Source organism: Fusarium keratoplasticum, chromosome 6, assembly GCF_025433545.1.
Source record: "Fusarium keratoplasticum isolate Fu6.1 chromosome 6, whole genome shotgun sequence".
NCBI classification, from domain to species: domain Eukaryota; kingdom Fungi; phylum Ascomycota; class Sordariomycetes; order Hypocreales; family Nectriaceae; genus Fusarium; species Fusarium keratoplasticum.
Genome location: NC_070534.1, coordinates 1,041,831 through 1,064,694, shown reverse-complemented (window position 1 = coordinate 1,064,694; position 22,864 = coordinate 1,041,831). Strand labels below are relative to the sequence as shown.

General features: G+C 53.3%; 5 protein-coding genes across 5 annotated transcripts; 4 read left to right on the top strand and 1 right to left on the bottom strand.

Annotated features, from left to right (window-relative positions):
- Window positions 1–1,819: 1,819 nt before the first annotated feature.
- On the top strand, window positions 1,820–3,573 carry NCS57_00830200 (C2H2-type domain-containing protein; the record flags this gene model as incomplete). Its single annotated transcript, XM_053058122.1, has 2 exons — window positions 1,820–1,988; window positions 2,033–3,573. 2 exons carry the CDS (start codon window positions 1,820–1,822, stop codon window positions 3,571–3,573), a joined length of 1,710 nt encoding a protein of 569 aa, XP_052911953.1.
- A 7,114-nt stretch (window positions 3,574–10,687) lies between these two features.
- On the top strand, window positions 10,688–12,581 carry NCS57_00830100 (C2H2-type domain-containing protein; the record flags this gene model as incomplete). Its single annotated transcript, XM_053058121.1, has 2 exons — window positions 10,688–10,823; window positions 10,873–12,581. The coding sequence occupies 2 exons, from the start codon at window positions 10,688–10,690 to the stop codon at window positions 12,579–12,581; spliced, it is 1,845 nt and encodes a 614-aa protein (XP_052911952.1).
- A 1,157-nt stretch (window positions 12,582–13,738) lies between these two features.
- Window positions 13,739–15,715, bottom strand: NCS57_00830000 (HET domain-containing protein; the record flags this gene model as incomplete). The annotated part of the gene is made up of 1 exon (XM_053058120.1): window positions 13,739–15,715. The coding sequence occupies one exon, from the start codon at window positions 15,713–15,715 to the stop codon at window positions 13,739–13,741; it is 1,977 nt and encodes a 658-aa protein (XP_052911951.1).
- Window positions 15,716–17,208: 1,493 nt separating this feature from the next.
- NCS57_00829900 (uncharacterized protein) lies at window positions 17,209–17,574 on the top strand (the record flags this gene model as incomplete). Its single annotated transcript, XM_053058119.1, has 1 exon — window positions 17,209–17,574. The coding sequence occupies one exon, from the start codon at window positions 17,209–17,211 to the stop codon at window positions 17,572–17,574; it is 366 nt and encodes a 121-aa protein (XP_052911950.1).
- A 2,719-nt stretch (window positions 17,575–20,293) lies between these two features.
- Window positions 20,294–22,658, top strand: NCS57_00829800 (Acetolactate synthase; the record flags this gene model as incomplete). Its single annotated transcript, XM_053058118.1, has 5 exons — window positions 20,294–20,436; window positions 20,577–20,675; window positions 20,734–20,801; window positions 20,853–22,544; window positions 22,600–22,658. 5 exons carry the CDS (start codon window positions 20,294–20,296, stop codon window positions 22,656–22,658), a joined length of 2,061 nt encoding a protein of 686 aa, XP_052911949.1.
- Between the last annotated feature and the right edge of the window lie 206 nt (window positions 22,659–22,864).

Below are 22,864 nucleotides of genomic sequence, written 5' to 3'. Positions count from 1 at the left end.
GGTTGAAGGACAAGAATATATATCAATCTCACAGTTGATCCCCCAGAATCTTTCTTCCACCAACCCTCTTTCTCTATTTTCAAGCATCGACCACGCATCACATTTCTTCAAGTTACACAAGAACCACGATCCCATCATGTCTTCCCTCGAATAAGCACGCCAATTCTCATGACGAGATGGATTCACCTAAACCACCTTCCTGGGGTGGCACGGCGCGCCGGAGGCGCCCCACCAGGGGAGACTCGGGGGAAGAAGATCTTGGGGGTGAGTTTTTTTCTCTCCCACTTGGTCTGGGCTTTGGTCAAGAAGCCCTTCTTTTGAGTTTTTGCATCGTAAGTTGGCCAGTCAAGATTACTTGGCCATGTCCCAAGACTTTGGGATCGAATCGAATGCCTGGTTCAACGCTCGTCGGAAGGTCCCTTTTGGCAGGTAGATATTCTCAAATACCTAAGCCCAGGCGCGACGATGACCGGAAACGCTCTGGGGCCTGATCCGAAGCCTGGGGTAGTAGGTTCAAGGCTATTGACTCTTTGAAAAACATCCCATTCTCAATCCATCACAGCAATCCATTAGGTCAGCTCATGACGGGGACAACATGGTTTCAGTGGCGATCCCCAAGTCAGACTGGCTTGCAAGAGTTTGGCCCCCGTACTCTCTCCAGCGCATAAGGTTCTGGTCGAGCCTCGACGCACAAGCCCTTTCAGGGCCTAGATCTCAAACAAAAACTCCACAGCCTGTTCCCTCTGTCTCTCCACCCGGGATGGCTCATCCCACTTGCCGGCGTCTGCGATGCAGGAGAAACAGAAGCAAGACGAGCAGTGACAAATCTTGAATAGAGTTGTAGAGAGTGATTGACCATGGTGATGATCTCCAGGAACTCATGCTCACTCACACTCACTCAGCCCTAGAAAAAAAGGCCGTGGTGTCGAGCGCTGACGCAGATCCTCAAGTTCCAGCCACGTTGACCTCGGCCAAACCGTTGGTTAGTGTCCATCCCGTCATTTCTCGAGTCCCGTCGTCTCTCCTCTGCCTTGATCTCCATTTCTCAAGTCGCCGTCAATCCTGTGTGTCCATGAATTCTCCAACAAGAATACCCCGGCCAGGTTGGGTCTAGGGCCCGGGCGGTGCCCATTCCCCTCTCCCTCAAGAGATCGACCGTCATCCAACACTTGGTCGGTCGGCCTTTTACTCTCGCCTCTCCCCGCTGACGTTTGACCTGCTGCAGCTTTCCTTTTCATCTGCTTCTGCTTCTTCTTCCCTGTCAATCATATCCCATCCGTCTATCCGCCCCCTTGTCTGTGCCCCCTTGGTCTTGGGTCTCGGGGACTCTCTCCAAACTCCATACTACCCCAGAATGCCCGCGTCCTCTCGCATCGCGTAGCGCTATCTCTCCCACCCAGGCCGCTATCAGTACCAACCTAGTGATCCCTGTTCCTCCGGCTTGGCCCTTTCAGTTTCCTGCTTGTCATTTGCGATCCAAATCTCAAAACGACTTTCTTTTTTGGCTTGGCCTCTCTTTTAGTTGTCGCGCTGTCACTGCCACGCTTTTTTGCCTCCTTCTGGCCTTGATCTTCCCTTCTTCCCTCTCTCTCTCCCCTTCTCCCACCCTCGCACATTATCTATCTACTCTCTTCCAACTCCAACTCTCAGCCGCAACAAAAATTCCCCGAACTACCCTACCAACGGGGTCTGACCTGCACTACCAATAACCCAACCCAGGGCTGCTGCTTGGGGCATCGCCTCCCTGGGCTCCACTACTCCCTCGACCGCCCCAATCCCTCTCCCCGTCTCCTGCCAACTCCATCTTCCGACATCAACCATGGCTCCGGACTCGTGGTCCGAGGCCGATAGCATATCTCAACATTCTTCCATGTCGCATCAGGATGATTCGCTCGATCGTCAACTACTCCGCCATCTTATGCGCCGCTATGGTCGCGAAGGTGTCGCCCAGTTGATGGACGAGGAGGCAACCTCGCCTGCCATCTCTCGTGAGTGACCGCTTCTTTCTAGTCGCTAATCTCACCAAGTCGAGACTGCGTCTACCTGGGCCTCGTTGTCGCTAATTTTCCGTCTTCATCAGTCAACGATGGAGCCTCAGTCATCTCTTCAAGTACATATTCCTCGGTAAAGTCCGAGGATGCCGCCAGCCTCTTCGATACCGCCAGCGTGCGAACCTTTTCCTCCGATAACTCTTCTGTCCGTGGCAGCATCATCTCCAATGTGTCAGCACGCACTGCCAAGCTACTTGGTCGCAAATCAAATCAGTCTACTCGCCCTTCTACTTCGCAGTCAACACATCGAGAGGAAGAGGCCGCGACGACCCCGTCAGGTGATTCCGCAACTCCGGCTCCGCACGCACCCAAACAAAAGGGTTCCTTCACATGTGGCTTCTGCAGGGAAGAAGACATTCAAAAGACGTGTACGCGTAAAAATGACTTGAAGCGTCATATCGAGGACTTTCACAACACCAATGCCCAGTGGTTCTGTCGTCATTCGGATTGCAACATGGTTTTCGACTGGCAGACGGCGTACAAGACCCATCTGAAACAGGCCCACGGTGGCTCTCGCATGACTCTCGACGAGGCCAAGGTGAACTTGTGTCCTCAGACCGTTTTTGCCTGTGGCTTCGAAAACTGCCCTCAAGTTTTTGAGGCTCCCAGCGACGACGATGCCGACTCGACCTTTAAGGAGTTTGTGGCCCACGTGGTGAAGCATTTCGACGAAGGATCCAACAGTGGAGAGTGGACATATTCTGGAAGGATGCGAAATCTGTTGAAGCAGTCAGGATTGGTGCGAGCCTGGGCGAACTCTTCATGGCCCGAGGAAGAACGAAATCGTTTGCAATGGCATCCCCAGTCCAGTGGCATCCTGCGGAAACGACTCGAAACGCGGCATCTGGGCGACCTGCAACTCATGGTTCAATATGCCATTGCCCTCGGTTCGGAGCCGTCCTCCATCACCAAGTACCGCGAGGACTTTATCAACCCCGTCAAGGACCAGTGCCGCCAGCCAATTCCAGGACACAAGTCGCGGGCACCTCCTCTTCCACCTTCGGGTCCCTCTCCTGATGCCGATCAGTATCAGTTCCGCATTTCTCGGGGGACAAACCCCAACTTGGCAGCGTATCTGGCTTCTCAACGGCGTGTCTATGTACCACGTCCTGGTCCAGTTCGCTCCGGTCGTTCCGCCCGGCCACCTCGTCATACGATGCCTGCGACAACGGCAGCTCCGGCACCTATGCCGCATCACTTTCAGTATGCAAACATACCCCAGGCGCAGATGTACGACCCTCGGCAGCAGCAGCAATTTGCTATGATGCAGCAGGCCACAGGGGGTATTATCGCCGAGGATCTCCGAAGCCTTCGGTCTATCGCCAACAGCATGCCTGAGCAAGACATCGACATGAACGATGCCGACATGATGGACGCTGGATTCATGCAGGAGCCAGCCTTTTCGGCTCCTTATGACCCCCAGAGCATGACCACCTCGGCATCTGATGCTTCATGCCTTACTCCTACTACCCCTATAAGTCAGCAAATGTCATTTGGAGGCTATGATTCTGCATATGCCTAGATCACGGCGAGCGACGGATTTGGTTGCCTTCCAGATCTGAATGCTTGTTCTTCAGGCCGTCTATTGCCCTTGCAGTCATTCTGATATTGATACGCATGGCCAACGTGAGCCTTTACTTATAACTTGACCCACTCACTCAGGGACATGGTCAATGACAACTTGACCATCCTGCTCATTCCTTACTCGTTACTTTTCATACACGCAAGGTTCAAGATGGAAAAGGGGACCGTCGGAGCGATATATCTTTTGGGACTTTTCTTTGTTTGGTGGAGTCACTGCTGGGTAGTTTTACCCACGAGGCCTATACTTTGCATTGCAGCGGATATGGAAGTCTGGCAACCCTTATACATGATGGGATGGAAGAGCTCGTGGGAGTGCGTTGAGATTTGATACCCCGAATGTGAGAGTAAGAGATGCTGTTTCTGGTGCCTATGGGTGTTTTTGATGAATGGAAAATAAGGATATATGATCGAGTATACGACGACATTAATTTACATGTGACACTTTAGATGTGACAGTTGCTTTGACGCTGACGTTGGCTTTGATGGTGAGGCTATGATCCGAGACTGTCATTCGAACGAGCTGCATTCGTGTATCGGGTTGATAGATGAGGGCTGGCATGTCTGCATGCAGCGGCTGGGCCTGGAAAGCTGCTGCATTTCATGGTGCATTAATCGTGAAGGTCGTGTATCAACCTGCTGCTGATGATGAGTTACCTTAGAGTAGTATGTGGTTTGGAGTGGGAGTCCCTAAGTCCCAAGGCCATGAGATATCGGCAACGGGACGGATAGACGGATGGGGTATGATCGATACGGATAGGAGTAGTACTACGAGGGTGAGATCTTAGGAAGTCGAGAAAGAGGCCGTAGCCCCTGATAGTTCTCGTCGTTATGCCGCCAACGAAGTTTGCTCGATTAAGTTTATCTCATCGTGATTTATACAGCTCAACACAAAATCGCCGACAGATGGATTCCCCCCCAACGTGCCCTACTCGATTACAGCACGAATTGGTAAGAGGTGTGGTGTGTCAGCTTCAAATCTACATCATCACTCAATAACTATCACTTCAATGCCATGGGAGCCTGTGATGTCCAAATTCTCCAAGTCAGACGACAGTGTAGGGTAGCTACGGTTACTGATGGGAACTGTAATCTCCGCACTTCGCCACGGTCTCCCGAGGACGCGATCCTTCCCCATCCATCCAGTCAGATGCGAGCAAAAGAATGAGGCTTCCTGTGAGCTGATTCTCTGCTAGGGTAGCAAAGACCAGGACCAAAAAGAGGGAGATAGATGGTGCGGGGATTGGAGGGGGAACGGACGACTAGGATGACAGTTTTTGATAAGAAGGGCGTGATGGCATGTCCCGTCAGAGGAGAGACTTGCAGGCTTCCCCAAGATATCGACGTGAGAGGCTTGAATATGGCGCGGTTTAATCATCTCAAGTCTGGGGCACGATGGTTTGAGTTCTTTTGCGGTGCGGACAGGGGACGGACGGCATGGTCTCGACCTTGGCCAGATGGTGGCATGCGCTGGATCCATTACATAGCAACTCTGTCAACCTCGTGAGAAGTCGCTGTTTTTGGAGCAGCCTCAACAGCTGACGACAACCCCAAGCGAGTCAGACCTTGTCACGCGCTGGTTGGCTGAGAGCCAGAAAGAGGGTGACAGGATCTGGCATATCGTAACGACACAACCAACCATTTGCGATGGCGTGCGGAGAGGACGAGGCCTCCGCACTTGACTGGGCTTGCTCAAATGGCTCAAAGATTTGGCACGGCAAGGGTGGCCGGATAGCCAAGTAGAGATAAGGCCAGCTCGTTGGAGCCAAGCATTGCGATTGCTCATCACCCCCGCGAACCTAGATTGGGATAATGCCGAGAAAAGAGGCAGTGAAAGGATTACAGTAACAATACCATGCCTTGATCCTGGCTACGCGACTGGCTAGCCCCGGGTGTAGACTGGATGTAGCCAAGCTGGCTGAGTGGCTTTCATACTATGCAGTAGCACTGCGTCTGGCGGCCTGACACCCGAGAGGATGGAAAGGTGCTCTATTTGGTACGGTACTGCACTGTAGAGTTGGGGTGAGAAAGGATGAAATGGCTCGGGAGGATGAGCCATGGAAATGAGGGGATGGTGACATGGTCTGGAAAGGGAGGACCTGCATGACTTCCACGTGGAATGGATGAAGCAGAGTTGCCACCAGCAAGTTGAGAAACGGAGATCAACAGACTGGTGCACTGTGATGAGGGTGCTCTGACTCGTTCCAGAGACGGGAGACCGACACCTCCGTGTTGCCCGCGAGTTGCGATGTGTGTGTCCGTGTGCCTTTTGGGAACAAGGGGTGCTGGGCCGCTGACAAGGGGGGGATAAGAGACAACAAGAAGCTGACTTCGGTATGCTATATCTGGAGGTAGTAAGAAGAAGGGTTTCTGATGACAAGCAGCGACCAAGTTGCAAGTAATGCAGTCTGCAGTTTGCACATCGTTTTTGAGCCAACATCTCGAGATTGTTAACCGAAGAGCCATCGGTTACTCAAGGAACGTCAAGTATCCAGTTCAGTTGGGCCACAAGGATCGGCGAGCGGGTGGGCCACGTGGGAGGGCGTTGAAGAGAAGGTTTCACTTGACGTTGGGCTGCGTTTGATGTTGATCAGTGTGAGGTGATGGCAATGGCTTCCATTTGTGTGACGACTTTCTTCTGTGTTATCCAGGGTGTTGATGAACCCCAAGACACTTGCAGAACAGTAGACGATTGATAGCAAAAGTGGTGACGAGCATGTCATCTCTCCAACAGCGTTGTAGCGTGGCGTGACATTGGGCGGTCTCGACTCGTTTTGGTTTCCCGCCGCGGGGAAGCGATGGAGGAGGGGGAGGCACGGAGGATGGAAGTACGGATATGGATATGGGAGGCACTCTAGCCAACGGACATGATCCTTGATGGGTCTCTTGGTCTTGAGCCCTGGTTGGTCGCTTTGGAGTCGTGGGTTGCTGTGTTGTGCTGACGTGAAAAAAAGCCAAGGGAAAAAAAAACGAAGATCATGAGTGAGACATTGAGAGACTTGAAGCCTGAGCGAGCAACAAATCGGAAGTCATGGGGGGATGGGGAAAGGGAGGGGAAGGAGGGACCGGGGCCCCGGATAGAGGAAGATGCGTAGGAAGGACCACCCAACAAACGAGCAGCGCAGGTATAGGTGGGCAGGCACAGGCGGGCAGGCAGGCAGACAGCACCTACCTAGGTGGGCAAGGTAAGAAAGTCAAGGCAAGGCAAGGCAAGAGACAACCTTGACAACCTCCCGGTCGGCTTGAAAGGAAAAGGAAAGTGCATGGTACAGCCAGTGTCACCTACTCACCTCAGTAACCGCTCCAAAGCAAACTTGCAGGCTCCCTGAAAAGGAATGGGGTCACGCACTTTACGAGGGCGACGAATCAATGACCTCTGCCGTTACCATCTCCATCCATGTTTTTAGCAGGTCTGTTGCTCTGTTCTCTGCTCGCCCTTTCCCCAGCCTGGGACTGGGGTATCATCGTTTCATGCAGGCATGCCCGTCGTGTCAGAGGCCTTCATCCTTGGTGCGAAATGCAACCACAGACGCCGCAGCAGCCCAAGATACGAAGCGAGTGCCAATCCAGGTCCCGTGCCAGAGCGGGAGACCAAGAGATCCAAGCCGTCCAATGCATCTTGCAGTTCCTGTCGTGTGAGTGGGTGTTCGTTTGTCCATCCGGCAGAGCACTTTGAAAGATGATGGATGGATTGATTGATTTGCAGGTTGCAGAAGGAAGCTCAGCTCGCTCTCCGGACGGAAGCACCGTAATTAATTGCATTTCCATCAAATCTCATCACGGCGATCATCAGGATCAGGCGTGAGATGCATCTCGCAGCCAGCCACACTCGTCTCTTGTCAATCTGCGACACGAGATCCACCACTGGCGAAGCTGAAGAAAATTTCCAGAAAAAAAAGCAAAAAGCTTACAGCGGCAGTCATAGGTTGCTTCCGGCGGTGCAGAAGCCCCAAAGGAAAAAAAAAAAGAACAAGCAAAGAGGCGTCAGCCAGAAGCAACCTGCACGAAATAACACAAACAAGAAGCAATCAACCCGAGATGCATCTGGTAATCTGTCATTTCCCGACTCCGGGTCGTTCGGTTGTTTCTTTCTTTTTCTCGTCTTGCTAGCAGCGGATGGCGTTGCTTCCCACAAGATCCATTGACCGACTCATCAACGGCGCATCTCGAACGTGTCTCGTAACGGTTGTATTGGAGATGACCCGTAATCCGTCGAGTTAAATCAGCGAAACGTCGAGACCAACAGCCATTGTGCAGAAATAGCATAGCAGTTGTTTGCCGTGTCAAGCGAAGCGAGATGGGGCCAACAGAGAGAAGCCCTGCCAAGAACTCGCTCCTCTCTCACCGTCTTCTACACCACGACATGCGTCTTCAGTACATTGTACGTACGAGAATAACGCATAGCCAGCGCCACACGAACCACTCACGCACGCCAGCATCCACATTCACCGTCTCGAAGGAAAAAAGGCCACACTCGCCGTCGTTGCCAGGGTTTTGCAAGGGGACCTTGGAGTGGCTTGGAGTGGGCTTGGTCGACGCACCTGGCTGAGTGCTTCTGGCTTGGGTCGTGTCATGACCCTCTTACGCAGCCAATGCCGTGCATTGCTGGCCCTCCAGCTCCGCACCAGAGGTCTCGGCAGCGCCCTTTGTCCCCTCATGCTCACACCAACTCTCGTCTTGGTTCGCTCGACCCTCGATCCTCGCTGATTCGGCTCGCAAGCAGACCAAACAGACGTCGGGCCCTGGAGCAGAGGCCAGAGATTGGCCCATCGTCATTTCCCGCTGAAACAGGGTCGTCTGCTGGCCCGCGTCCAGCCAGAGAACTCGCTGATGCACTAGCAACACTAGCAGCGCTAGACCCTCTCGGGTTCACGTCGTCTTGGGCACATGTACCTGCTAGGCTTGCTCTAGGCTCTCGGGGCACTTGCTCTCCGTCCGCATTCTTGTTTCGTCGGCAGGGGTCAGTCCATTGTGGATGTCGTCGCTGCACCAGTGCGTGATGACCACGGTGGGCCCCTCTGTTCTGGTCTGCTCTGCGTTGCGTGCGCGCCTTTTTGATTCAGTTTCGATTTGGTCAGCGCAATCTGCCTCTGTCCCCAGTGTCAGACCCGGTACTCGGCAGAACCGATTCGATGCTGACTGGGGATTGGACGACGCCTGAAGAGAGATGCGACAAGGTGAAGAAATAGCGCTAGGCTGGGCGTGATGGGGTCGTTTCCCAGTTGCTCTGACTAAGTGACTGACTGATGATTGACTGTTTTTGACGTATTCGGGGTCACAGGTCACAGCGGAAGAGACGATACGGGGTGCTCAATCAATCCTTTGCGTTGCGTTGCGTTGCGTTGCGTCGTGCCGTGTCGTTCGGCACTTGGAAAGGGAGACAAGCAGGGCCATGCTTTCATGCTTCAATGCTGAACCACGCCGGCATCAGCACGGTTCGCCGCCAGCCAAACCCTATTGCTGAGAACCCCGAGATGCTGCGGCGCAACAAAACGACTGCGCACAGTACTAAAGCCTAATCGTCGCTCGGCTGTAACGTCTTCTAGAAGAACGGCAGAAGCAATCCAGGCCGTAGGGGTTACGGTCACGGTTGCTCACCGTCGCGACTCGTATGCTGGGGGCTGCAGGGGAACGAGGTTCAATTTGCGGGCGCAATCACGACTTGCCAGGGGGAAGGGGAAGGCTTGTTCTGTGGCCTATGAGTCGATCACTGAGAGTCGGGCATCACGGGTCAGAACTGTTCTGTTGGGAGGCTTATGCCATCAGTCACAGCTAGGACCTGTTCGTCCACTACGACACTGGCTGCTGGGCCACCACTGCCCAAACAAGGGACATGGCGACGGATTCACCTCACACTATCGAGGATCCAGCAAGGCGCCCCCGAGGAGGCTGCACGCCGCCTGCTGCGCTGGAGGGGAATGGCTGAGTGTTTGACCCTATTGCAGTGGGTGTGCGCGTGCGCTACGAGTGACTGTGGCATCGGTCATGATGGATCACTTCGTCCAAGGCAAGGCACGTCATCTGGACATCGTACTCGGGGCTCATGAGATTGCCGGCACCCGCACGATGAAGACAAACCCGCAGTGAGACCCTCCCCGAGCCGGCTTCGAAAAAACAGAGAGAAAAAAAAGCTTCTTCTGCAAATGACGTTCCTGAAACGGTGTTGGTCGTATACTGGGGTCCCCTGCCTGACGGAGCAACTAGTCGAGGAGCTAGCTAGGACATGGGTGAGCCAACGTGGGCCGACCAAGAGCGATTCACTCCGGCAAGCCCGTTATAATGTCTCACGCCGCGTCCAGGATTCGATGAAGGCTTCTAGAAGGGTTTCCTCTCTCGTGCGTCTCCCCTGTTCCCCTGCCTCTTGGTTGCTGCGCTGCGTACACTCGCCCCGTCCGTCTCCCCTCGCTTCTTCTCGCCCCTCCCATTGTCTCTGCCCTACCCTTTCCTGTCTTCCCGTCTTGGAGCAAGGGCCTGTGTCTTTGATTGACTCTTGTCTCTGGTTTAATCTGCCTCCTCCCGCTACCTACCCGCGCCTGCGCTCATACCTCGTCACACTCAAACCTGTCTCCTCCACATCCATTCACCACAAACCACCACCGACTGTGTCACGACTCTACGACTCGACTCGACTCGACTCGATCTTCACTAATCGTCGCGGGCTGGCGATTTCCTCTCGTTAAACTCACCTCACGCATTTCCTCTTGTAGCGTGCTTACGAGTTCGACTTCTGCAACGGCCTACTAGTCTCAGCCGCACAGCCATCCTCTTCGCTCTCTCCGAAGGACACTCCTGGGATCGATCCGCCACCGCGCACACGACGCTTCACTTTAGAGCGATTAATTCTCACCTGTACCGCCTGCTTCGAATAATACTCGCCTGGAGCCTCATGCGAGTCTCATCCCCGACGGCTGCCTCCCGCACTTGACACACACATCTAAGACGGCAGGCCCTCTGTTGCTGACAGCGACCCGACTCGCTGCAGATTTTACATAACAAGCGCTGAGCGCGCATCAACGTTCTGTCGATTGACACGGACGTTGTGCACTCTTGCTATAATGTTCCCCTTCCAGGTTCAAGACGACCAAGCCGTGAGGCCTTTGAGTGAAGAGGATCAGCAGATCCTTCTGGGTCTGGCTCGTCGCTATGGCGTCTCCAGTCTCGTCTGCGCTTTGAGCGGTCTGGGCACTTCATGTGAGTTTCTGTCGGATAGCTATGCTGTAACTGTACTGACACACGGTAGCCCGGGCCTCGACCTTCTCAGCGACCACGCTTCTTAGCAACACAAGTGCTCCCTCGTTGACATGGAGCAGCTCCGAGGCTTCTCACGGCCGATCCGATGCCGCTTCGATACGCACCCAGTCTACATGGCAAGACACTTCTACCGACGTGCCTTCGATTCATGATGGTGAAGTCGGCAAAATTCCTGACCGGACGTGGCTCGACTCGCCCAGCCTCATGCAGTCGCCTATTCCCTCATGCGATGTCACCTCCCACCCCTCGCCTCGACATGTCGCACCGACTTCCAAGAAATACCAGTGCCCTATGTGCTTTTTGGACAACAACCCCGTGGGTTTTGGTCGCAAGAGTGATTTTAAGAAGCATCTCTACAACTTCCACGGCGCTGATGTGACGTGGCTGTGCAAGACCAAGGGCTGCCACCTCTCTTTTGCTACTGAACGCGCCTACAGCACTCACGCCAAGGAGACACACCGCATGGACGCTCTCCCCAATAGCTCGGCCAAGACTGAGTTGTGCCCTCAGGTCGTGTTTGCGTGCGGTTTCGCCAACTGCAAGGACCGTATCTTCGAGGCCGCGACCAACGACCAGGCGTCGGGCAGCCGAGACAAGTACTTTGAGCATATTGCCAAGCACTTCGAGGACGGTTTCGATGTCAACAACTGGGAGTACAAGGCTCAGTTGCACAACCTCATGCGTCAGTCCAAGGTCAAGTCTATCTGGAAGACATGCATCTGGCCCAAGGAGAAGAGGCAACAGCTCACATGGCGCCCGCGATCCTCTGGTGACCTCAAGCGAATGCTCGAGGCGCGCCACCTCGGCCAGGATATCTCGACTCTTGTCCGCCTCGCCTTCATCCTCGGTACATCGCCCTTTACGAACCCCAATACGCCACCTCCTAGCGAGATCGATCTTCAGTTCTCTCTTCCCGTCCGATCCGAGTGCTTGATGGACACGGTTGGCCATGCTGATGGAGCGCAACCCAAGATGGAGAACAACGTCAACAACACACCGCCAGAACCCGTGGTTAAGCAGCAACCGCCTACACCTCAGGCGAACACGTTCCCCAACCGAAGGATTAAGCAGGAGACTCGACCTACGACACCAGTGGACGGTATCCCCGAGCCCATGATTCGAGACGACCTCGCAGCTGGCCCCCATCCCGGAACGCCATTTCCGATCCCCAATGAGCATGTCTGGCCCGTCGATGCACCCAAGTTCGCCCCTGACCAGATGAATACCTTTGCCGATGCTTCGATGACCTACATCCTGCCGGGACAGGAGCTTCCCCAGCAACAATGGACAGACATGAGCGGCATGCAGCAGTTCCCCCAACAAGACGAGGTCATGACCAATGTCTACATGACCCCTAACCACACCCAACCCCAGTCTGCTCGCCCTGCCACACCAATCCCCTCAAAACGACCTGGTTCCTGGGGCAAGCGACTCAGCCTCGAGAACCTTCGCCCCAAGAAGAAGACCAGCGTGTACGGCAGCCCAGCGTCCAGCACCGACGCTGTGCCCCCTGTGCCACAAATGTACGCTGAGATGATTCCCACATCCGTGCCCGCTGGTTACGAACTGCCAATGCGGATGGGCCACCCATCACAAGGCTACACATCAAACCCAGCTGGCTTCATGCAGCAAGCGCAGATGCAGCAACTCGGCTCACCGACGTCCTTTTACCTCGATGATGGGGACATGAGACTATAAGGCGTTTGTTTATCATGGGAAGGAAAAGCATTTAGCATCATGATTTCAACATTTTTACTTCAACGTTTTATAGCTGTACTAATATCTGCCCTTCATGGGACAAGAGGAGGACAGGAACGTTATGACGACGGGATACCCATCCTCTTGGATCTCTGAGAAGACCATCACTTGTATCTTTCTTTTTGTCCATGTTTTACTGTTTCGGATACATTACCAGCATGTGGGACCGACACATACACACCCCCTTTTCTTTATGTGTGTTTTCTCTAGTCTGCATTTCTTGTTTTTGAGATACCACGGTGTTGAAGAAGGGATGGAATGAGAGAGACGAGGCCAAGGCCTCTCTACGGGTCTTTCTTTTTTTTGCAGTACATTTTGGCTTGTGTTTCTGTGTGAATATTGGCATCTTTCGGGACATCATGTGAGGAGGATATACCGAGACGGGCAGATACCCTTGTGTGCCAGTTGAGGAGACATGTACGGGAAGGAATTGATACCTGTTAGATAGGTGGCGAGGAAGAGGCGGGATGGGAGAGCATTAATGCGAATCTTGATAAGATTATTTCTGGTGCATTCATGAGCGTGACTGAACTTGGACGTTTGATGGTAGAGCCAAACAATGAAGTATGAGATGGTGTGTCATGGATAGAACTTTGTCTGGAGGTGCGGAAGGCTGTTGGTCTGGCGTTGGTGAACTTTGTGTCATATTTATGGTGTTTCTATCTTCTCAACACCAACTCAGCGCTTTGTAACGTCACACGAACGCTTGATCTCGATTGACGTGAGCTTATCGCTGCAATTCCGTTCGAGTCGTCAATATATAGATATCGCTTCTTGTGTTATTATTATTATGTATGAACACTGCTTTACTAGTTGTCCCTGTTGATGAAGTCGTTCAACTACCTGGCAACCTTTCCCCGTGTGACTGACTACCGACCTTTGGGAGTATGGAGCTTGCTTCCCCTGGAAGGTAATACCATAGGAAACTGTAATCTAACAATACTCCAACCCCTTGTTCGGTAGCAAAGCCTACGGCCCAGACGGCCATGCCACCGAGTGTTTTGCGACACCCGAAGCACATCTGTCTGCTTAAAGTGAGAGGGCTTCCCTTGTAAAGTCAGATTTGAGACTCTTACCCCCTGTTTATGTATAGTAGTTCAGTATATGTCAAATGTCTGGTAGTTTGGTGCGGTTTGGTGAAACTCCCCGTTCATGATGCCATCCACATGGGCGTCCCCAACAAACGTATAGCCTCCTTCTTCGCGTGGCCGCAAGACAATTGGCACTTCGCACCCAGACAGGATAGTGACAATATCACCAGGCTTCACGAGAACATGCCCCCGTCCGAACATGGCCTTGTTCGTTTTGAACAGGGTCCTCCCTACGGTGTAGTAGAGGATGTCTTCTGGCCACTCTTGAACGATATGCGTGAGCTGCTTCTGTGGAGTGTCGAGATCTAGTCGGATGGTACTAAGATGTAATGGGCCGTTGTTGATAAACTCTTTCTGGGGCTCTGTGAGATGCTCTGGGTCAAACTGCCCCTGACGCATGATGCTGCGGACTAGGAGCCCTACATCACCATCCATCCAATGGTGGTAACGATCGTGAAAAGCAGGCTCTCCATACTGTCGACCCACGAGAGTGCGCCAGACGTAATCTTCGGCTGGGCCCGAGTCTGGTCCAAGGTTGGCGAACTTGAGAACTGATGCCATGAAATCCTCGACGAGTTCAGCGTAGGGGATGCCTTTTCGGAAGCTGTGTAGATCTTTCGGGATCTCCATGACGTCGGTTATCGTGGAGACGTAGCATCCAAAGCGTCTCAAGACCCAGGGACTCTCGTCGAGAGTCATGTTTTCCGATGTTGGCATACCAGAGGTGGCGTCGATATGAAGGCCGGCGTCCTCTATCAATGTGCCCTTTTCTCCAATCTCTCTCCAATCCGGGACCCAAGAAGGAAGACCATCGGGGTTTTCGGCTCTGGGGGTGACGTATTCTAAACGGAATGAACCTATACCGGCGTCTTGTTGAAGAAATGCCTTTGTCGCCGCGGTAAAGACCTCGGCCATGGACTTGGTATAGTCGGCCCGAAGACCCAACTCCTCACCGTCCTCGATGACACCCAGAAGCCCGAATACAATGTCGCGCGGGTCTGAGGCTGCGTATATTGTATGCTTCGCCCTGAACGAGGGACGTAAGATCTCGGAGAGCCGGAGCGGTCCCTCGCGCCAGTACTGTCTCCGTCGGCGGATGAGCAGCGGGAGGATCCAGTTCCAGGCCCACTCGAAGCCTATTCCCCCGTTCACGCGACTCCCATGACGTTTGTCGAAGACGCTGCAGTCCCAGAGAGTCATAAAGGTTGATTGGAAGTGCTCGAGGGAGGTGGCCTTAGTGCCGCACATGATGAGCCCGACTCTGGCGAGGGCAACTTCTTGGACGATCCATATACGGTGCCAGTTTTCCTTCTTGACAATTTCCGAGAGTCCATCGATTAGAACACCCCGAGGGACCTCGACACCGTCAACGTCCTTCGCAGCCTGTAGTCCTGGATGATCTAGTAGGCCATACATGTACTGGGCTAGCTTCACGGCCGGATCTTCATTAGGACGACCAAGGTCTTCACCTGATACGCGACTCCGAAAGTACGTGTTGACAATGCCGTTTTGATAAGAGCTTAGTATCTCCATGGCGTTCAATTCGACAAGCGTTGGACCGATCTCAGCCATGAACTCTATCGTCTTGTCGGTGGCATCGGAGCCTGGGCCGAGCCACATGTACACGCACTCGGCGCGACTGTAAACGGTCCGCATCTCTTGCACATGCCATCCTTTCTCCTCGAGATCGGTCTGCTGAATGCAGATGGAGTCGATCCAGATCCAAGAGGGGAGGCCATTCTCCCGCAGCTGCTTCAAAGCAGAGTGGAGACTGGGACCAACTGGGAAACTTTGGCCGTTGAGGGTGAGGTCGATTGTTTCGGAGCAGTCGCCCCAGACGTATGAGAGAGCGTTGAACGTGGTGTCGTTCATGGAGGCGTGGCGCAGTTCAAGCTCAAGCTTTGAAGCGTCACTCGGACACTCAACGAAGCGCACGAGACGGATCTCGGATTTGTGACGGTCGAGGGGTGAATAGGTAAACATAGTTTCATTGAATTGAAGCTATGGCGGCTTTAAGTCGTTGTGGTTGGTAAATTGAGCTGAGGATTTGGGTGCTGACGCTGCCTGGAGGTGGGTGATCCTCCAGACCCATGAAACCTCATGGTTTCTGGGCGCTTAGCCATTGTTTTTGCACCAAACTTGGCCCAGGTGGTAGGTGTTTACGTAATGAAAGCAATCTGAATCTCTCTATCTCCAAGACTGATTGCACTTATACCAGCACCAAGTAGATGAAGTTCCAGTTCTAGCCTGATGTCTTGAAAGGTGAACAGGCAGTCGGTTGTCCCCGCAAGATCTTGCACGTGCCAGTTTACAAGGCGGCCAATGAAAAGGCGGCAGCTGACTGGTAACTTCACGCCGTTGTGGTTGCTCTGTCAACACAAAACTATCGCGGGACTGCACTGCATTTCGTGGATAACTCTTCAGCGGCCAATTGCTGTTTCTTGTCGATTCCGAAAGTGTTGGGGCTTCGTGTCTGTGGACTGCTCTGGTATGATGAAGTTGGGATCGTGTCCTGGAAAGAGTCAATGGGTGGATGAATTTAGTGTAACTTGTTCCCCTTTCTTTCTCTTGCACTGACCAATTGGGACATTTCCCCTTCCTATTAGAAAAGATCCTTCTTGATACAAGAGAGTAGTTATCAACCCCGATTTTTCCTTGAATTTGTGATGTTCCATCTCGCCACCAATTGCTCCTCACTTCGGAGACTGACACGTCCAACATCCCAGCACAATCCCAGCCAAGAAGAGGATTACTCTGGGATGAACATTCTCGAAACATCTCATGGAACTGGCTTTGATGTGGTCTAGCTGCGCCTGAACTTTGACAGGGAATGATGACTTGTACGAAGATTATCTTGCATATCTCCGGCCTTTTCAAGGAGCACAGGGGTCACGCTGGACATTTTCTCCTCCTAACTTGGACCTCATATACGGGGATATGCAGTATTGGGTTTTATATCTTGCAGATTATTGTGCTCAGCAACCCCTATCCTATCCTTCTGCCTGCTACTTCCTGACGGTGAAGAGTCATGGAGGGAGTGTTGAGATTTCGGAATATCCATCAGTTTCTATAGAAGAAAACCTTGACCTCAGTTCGTCCTTATAATCCCTTCCTCCCTCCTCTCCTTCCCATGATTTCTCTTCTCTCCTTCACCATCAGTTCACACACACTTGATCGCGAGAGATTCAAACAACAGCTTCCAACAACAACTTCCAACAACAACTTCTCAATTCACATCAACAATTGTCATCAATCTCTCTCATCCTCTACAGATTCGAACCCTTCTCTTCTATTCTCTTCACTCAAACACCAATTGCGTCAACAATTGACAGCAGTCTGTCTTGAACTCTCAAGACTTACACTCTTCTCCTCCTCTTCACCCCAAACATTCATCACATCAATACTCGACAACAATCTCGTCAGCTTGTCGAGATTCACATCCTTCCCTCCTTCTTTCGACCCAACAACCAATCAAGATGCATTTCCGTTTCTCTTCCCGCCTGACCAAGAGTGTCAAGGCCAAGTACCGCACCATCTCGAACCAGTACGCCGACTACCGCCGCAATCGAAAGATTGCAAAGTCCACCAAGTCCCCGGTGGCACCAAGCCCCCAAACGCAACATGGGGCGGCCAACCCTTGGCAGGGCGAGCCATACCGGTTCGCCAACGACCCTGACGACTGGGAGAAAAACCTGGCGTCAGGCGCCGAGTCAGACTATGGCTCGGATTATGGCAGCGACGACGGCATCTCGGTCGAGGAGGAAGACTTGGGATGCGAATTTGATGTCGAGGCTTTTATCAAGTGGTGGTTTCACGAATCAACCCTTTTGAGGTCCTGGTAAGTTCAACCTGACTCCGGACTCTTCAATGAATCTATATTAATAGTTTTATAGATTTCCTCCTCTAGCATTTCAGTATGCTAGCCGGGAATTAAAACTCTTTGCTGAGAATCCCCGTTTGCACTGGGCACAGTCCCCTCTGAGTTTGAAAAATGTTTGTTGGGTAAGGAGTTTTGGCTGGCGGGGCAAAATCGAGGTTTATTCGATCATGGGCTGTTGACTTTTACTTTTATGATCCCATTGGAGTTGGGTGGCGTTTTAATGGTATACGTGTTTCTTCGTTTACTTGGTTTAAGCTGGGCCATCGGATGCATCAATATTCAACTTTGGGCATCGGCCTATTGAGATTCATTATTCTTCTGCTTTCCCCACTGTGATACCTGTAAACTTCCAAAGTCAACGTGAGAAGTCGGAGATGCTGAGATATCCAATCCCTCATTTTCTAACATCTCTACCATACAAAGCACTGCATGTCACAACGTTTGAAATGTTCGCAGTTAATACACTGAGAGCCATTCTATCTAGAAATACAGTCTCTCACCTACACAAGATAGCTAAGGTCTTCGGCTGGTCGATCCGCTCGAGGCGTCTCTGACACAACGGAGCGTGATGATTGACAGTGAGACTTCATTGCGATGTCTGTGCAACAAGCTCCCTCTGCTATGAGACGGCCCAGCCACGCGCGGTTGGCATGGGCGAAGAAGCCGTCTGGCGTGATGGTTCGTTCTTCGGACTTATCCAGCTTAGAATACTGGTATCAGGATATCGTAGTCTCCTTACAGCATCGTGGGGGACATGTGGTACTGAACCCAATCGTAGCCAAGGTAGATGGGCATTTACTAGTCAAGCTCGCACCCGTAGTGTTTTGCGATTAAGTTTTAATACTGGCACGTGTTGATAATTGTGCTCAGCTGGACCCAACCTATCTAGGTATCAAGCATGTAGTCGTTGCCAGGAGCTCCAAGCCAACCACGTGCGTGATGATTGGAGGAATCTGTAGCCCTCTATAACTGTGCCATGCAATTGCCTGAAGAATTGGGCAGCCATAGCATAGAGAGCTCAACTCACCGCTTGGGAAAGCAATACTGTCGTATCCAGTCAGATACAGGCACCTTACGAGAAACGCCGTCATCGGGCCTCAACGGGCGATGCGCATGTGGCTTGCAGATCCGTCAGAGGCAGGTGTGGCGCCGATAGTTGATGGCTGATGTGTGGATGGCGAGTGTAAGAGAAGAGACACCGATTGAGACACTCAACATTGGCGTCATGATGGTGGAGTACTCGTCGAGGGAAGCCCCTGGCCTCGCGTACCTTGAGTAGGGTCAATATGGACATGTTGAACGGACCAAATACGGGTCCTGCGCCGGGGATTAAAGCTAACCATGTCCAGGTTACATTGAGCTTTGCCTGCGCTGCGCCGGAATTGCGGGTTGGGATGCTTGCGAGGAGGGTCGCGAGGCGAGGGTGCCGTGGCGGGGTAATGTCGCAAGTTGTCGGGACGAGTCATAGAGGAATTGATGAACGGAGAGCAATCTACAAGCTTCTTATATCGTGCTGCTATCAGCCAGGGGCGTCGCTTCATGGATGACAGGTTGTCAGAGTTGAGTTTGTGGGGAGCATCGGGGCCAAAAATGATTGCCGAAAGGGGAATTCAGGGACGTGCTACTTTTATTTTCACTTTCACATGGTGACGGGCAAGATCCGAGAGAGCATCGAGGACAAGAGGAATTGCGGTAATTGCAAGGGTCCGTCGCTTGAGATGAGACACGTGATCCGGATGCGTCATAATGGACCGGGCCTCTACGGCATCGTAATGTCAATTGAGAGCGACCAGACGGAAATTTGATGGCCAGTCGGGAATTGCTTCAGCAGAGAGAGACACAGAAATGCCAGAAACAAGTCGCCGCATGCAAACATGTCTGAACTAAAGCAAGGAGGGTATGGAGCTGCTGCAGGAGGAGGTTCCCCGCCACATGTGCTCCGAGAGGCCAGCAGGGCATCACCATCAGCATCGCCAGCATCTTTCCGCGGGCAAATCAAGGTGAGTCAACAGGCTACATGTCAATTGACCTGAAATGACCTGAGCACGCACACAACTGTATAGTACATGTACGACTCATCCGACTTTTGTTCCCTTGGCCCAGCTAAATGCCAGCTAGACCAGCTTCTCTCACAATCCAGCCAATCCAGGCGTTCGTGCTAGTGGCGATATCGGCCATTCATCTGGGCCCTGATTGGTCCGCGCCCCCCGATCCGCCCCCTCACCAGTGGCTCTTCTGGCCGTTCTGGTCTGGCGCCTCCGCGACTGGCCCGTGCTCCTGGCGACTGCCCTGCGCAGTACCGCAAGCCGCCCATGTTTTCGCTGGGGAAAGGAGTCACCATCACCCAATCTGCGCGGCACCTACCCCACACCTACGCCGGTCCCACCCCGGCCACCGGCCGTCCGACTTGCTGTGATATTTTTTCCCGGGTCCCCTCTGCCTCTGCCTCTGTCTCTTTTTAGCGAAACAGACTTTTGACTCTTCACCTCTTTTTTCCCTTCGCCTCCCGGGTTGTTCCTCGTCATATATCTCCCTCTCCGCTTCTCGTTGGGCTCTCAATTGATTCTGCTCCTGAATCGTTGACCTCCTAGACCCCATCTCCCCTCTACCCTTTGAGCCCTCCTCGAGCCTCGTGGCTCCTCGACTCACCGAGCTCCAGCTCCTCCTCACAACCGTTCGCGATGCTCCGAACACGCCAGGCCGCAAAGGCCATCCGGGCTGTCGCCCACACCCGATCATTCACCACCACATCCGCCATCGCCGCTATCCAGGCTCCCAAGAAGATCACCACCGGTCAACGGAATCAGACTACTTCTGCTCCTGCGTGAGTCGCCAATTCCTGATTGCGCTGTTGCGATTGCCCCTCGTGTCCTGTTTGCCACTAGGACTGGGGTAATATTACCCCAATGCGCACATCGAGTTTCCACCTATTACAATATGCATATACTAACATTGCGACTGCAGACCAGCTCGCGATATTCCCAGCCCAGCTTTCAATGCCGAGAAGAACCAGAGCCATGTGCAACCCCTCGTCAACCCCCGGAAGAATGACATGGATGAGTCGTATGCTACCTACACCGTCCCTACATATCCCGAACGCAGTCTCACCAGGTTATAACAGGTTCATTGGAAAGACTGGTGGTGAAATCTTCCACGAGATGATGCTGCGCCATGGCGTGAAACACATCTGTGCGTGTAACCACTTCCAGACACCGCACATAGTACTGACATGAGTCACAGTTGGATACCCCGGTGGTGCTATTCTCCCTGTCTTCGATGCTATCTACAACTCAAAACACTTCGACTTTATTCTTCCCCGCCATGAGCAAGGCGCTGGCCACATGGCTGAGGGTTACGCCCGCGCTTCTGGCAAGCCTGGCGTTGTCCTCGTCACCTCTGGCCCTGGTGCTACCAACGTTATCACTCCCATGCAGGATGCTCTGTCCGACGGAACACCCATGGTTGTTTTCACCGGTCAGGTCGTCACCTCTGCCATTGGCAGTGACGCTTTCCAGGAGGCCGATGTCGTCGGTATCTCCCGAGCCTGCACCAAGTGGAACGTGATGGTTAAGAATGTCGCCGAGCTTCCCCGACGTATCAACGAGGCCTTCGAGATTGCCACCAGCGGACGCCCTGGTCCTGTCCTCGTCGATCTCCCCAAGGATGTCACCGCTGGTGTCCTCCGGAGAGCTATCCCCACCGAGACCGCTCTGCCTTCTCTGCCCAGCGCTGCTTCCCGCGCCGCTATGGAGGTGAGCAAGAAGCAGCTCGAGGCTTCCCTGAAGCGCGTGAGCAAGCTTGTCAACATTGCCAAGAAGCCCATCATCTATGCTGGTCAGGGCATCATCCTCTCCGAGGGCGGCCCCGAGCTGCTGAAGGAGCTGGCTGACAAGTGCTCCATCCCCGTCACCACCACCCTCCAGGGTCTGGGTGCCTACGACGAGCTCGATGAGAAGTCTCTGCACATGCTCGGCATGCACGGTGCTGCCTACGCCAACATGGCCATGCAGGAGGCTGATCTCATCATTGCTCTGGGTGCCCGATTCGACGACCGTGTCACTCTCAGCATCGCCAAGTTCGCCCCTGGCGCCAAGGCTGCTGCTGCTGAGGGCCGTGGTGGTATTGTCCACTTCGAGATTATGCCCAAGAACATCAACAAGGTCGTCCAGGCCACCGAGGCCATTGAGGGCGATGTTGCTACCAACCTGAAGCAGCTCATGCCCTTCGTTGATGCCAAGACCATGGAGGACCGAAAGGAGTGGTTTGCCAAGATCAACGAGTGGAAGAAGAAGTGGCCTCTGTCCGACTACGAGCGGGCTGAGCGCCAGGGTCTGATCAAGCCCCAGACTCTGATTGAGGAGCTTAGCAAGCTCACAGAGGACCGCAAGGATCAGACCTACATCTCCACCGGTGTCGGCCAGCACCAGATGTGGACTGCCCAGCACTTCCGATGGAGACACCCCCGATCTATGATCACCTCTGGTGGTCTGGGTACCATGGGTTATGGTCTGCCTGCTGCCATTGGCGCCAAGGTTGCCCAGCCTGATGCTCTCGTCATTGACATTGACGGTGATGCTTCCTTCAACATGACCCTGACTGAGCTCTCCACGGCTGCTCAGTTCAACATTGGTGTCAAGGTCATTGTCCTGAACAACGAGGAGCAGGGCATGGTGACACAATGGCAGAACATCTTCTACGAGGACCGATATGCCCACACCCACCAGACCAACCCTGACTTCATCAAGCTCGCCGACGCCATGCACATCCAGAGCCGTCGCGTGTCTAAGCCCGACGAGGTTGTGGACGCCCTGAAGTGGCTGATCAACACTGATGGCCCTGCTCTGCTGGAGGTCATCACCGATAAGAAGGTGCCTGTCCTGCCCATGGTGCCTGTCGGATCCGGTCTGCACGAGTTCCTTGTCTTTGACGGAAGTAAGTTAACCTGCTATCATATGATGAGATCAAATAGATGCTAACAGCCTCACAGCCAAGGAGAAGAAGCGACGCGAGCTGATGCGAGAGCGCACCTGTGGTCTGCACGGTTAAGACCCTAGGTTCTCATCAGGCTTCAATCCCGCCTGATCACTAGCCGCCACCTATCTGATACCATATTCCCTCATGTCCTTTTTTTATTCATTTCGTTCTGCTTGCGGAGTTTAGCTGCTTTGCCGGCGGGCAAGCCTACTTGGGTTCTACGAGGATCGACGCCAAAAAAGACCAAAAGTTGGGAAGGCTGGATTACACAGGGAAGA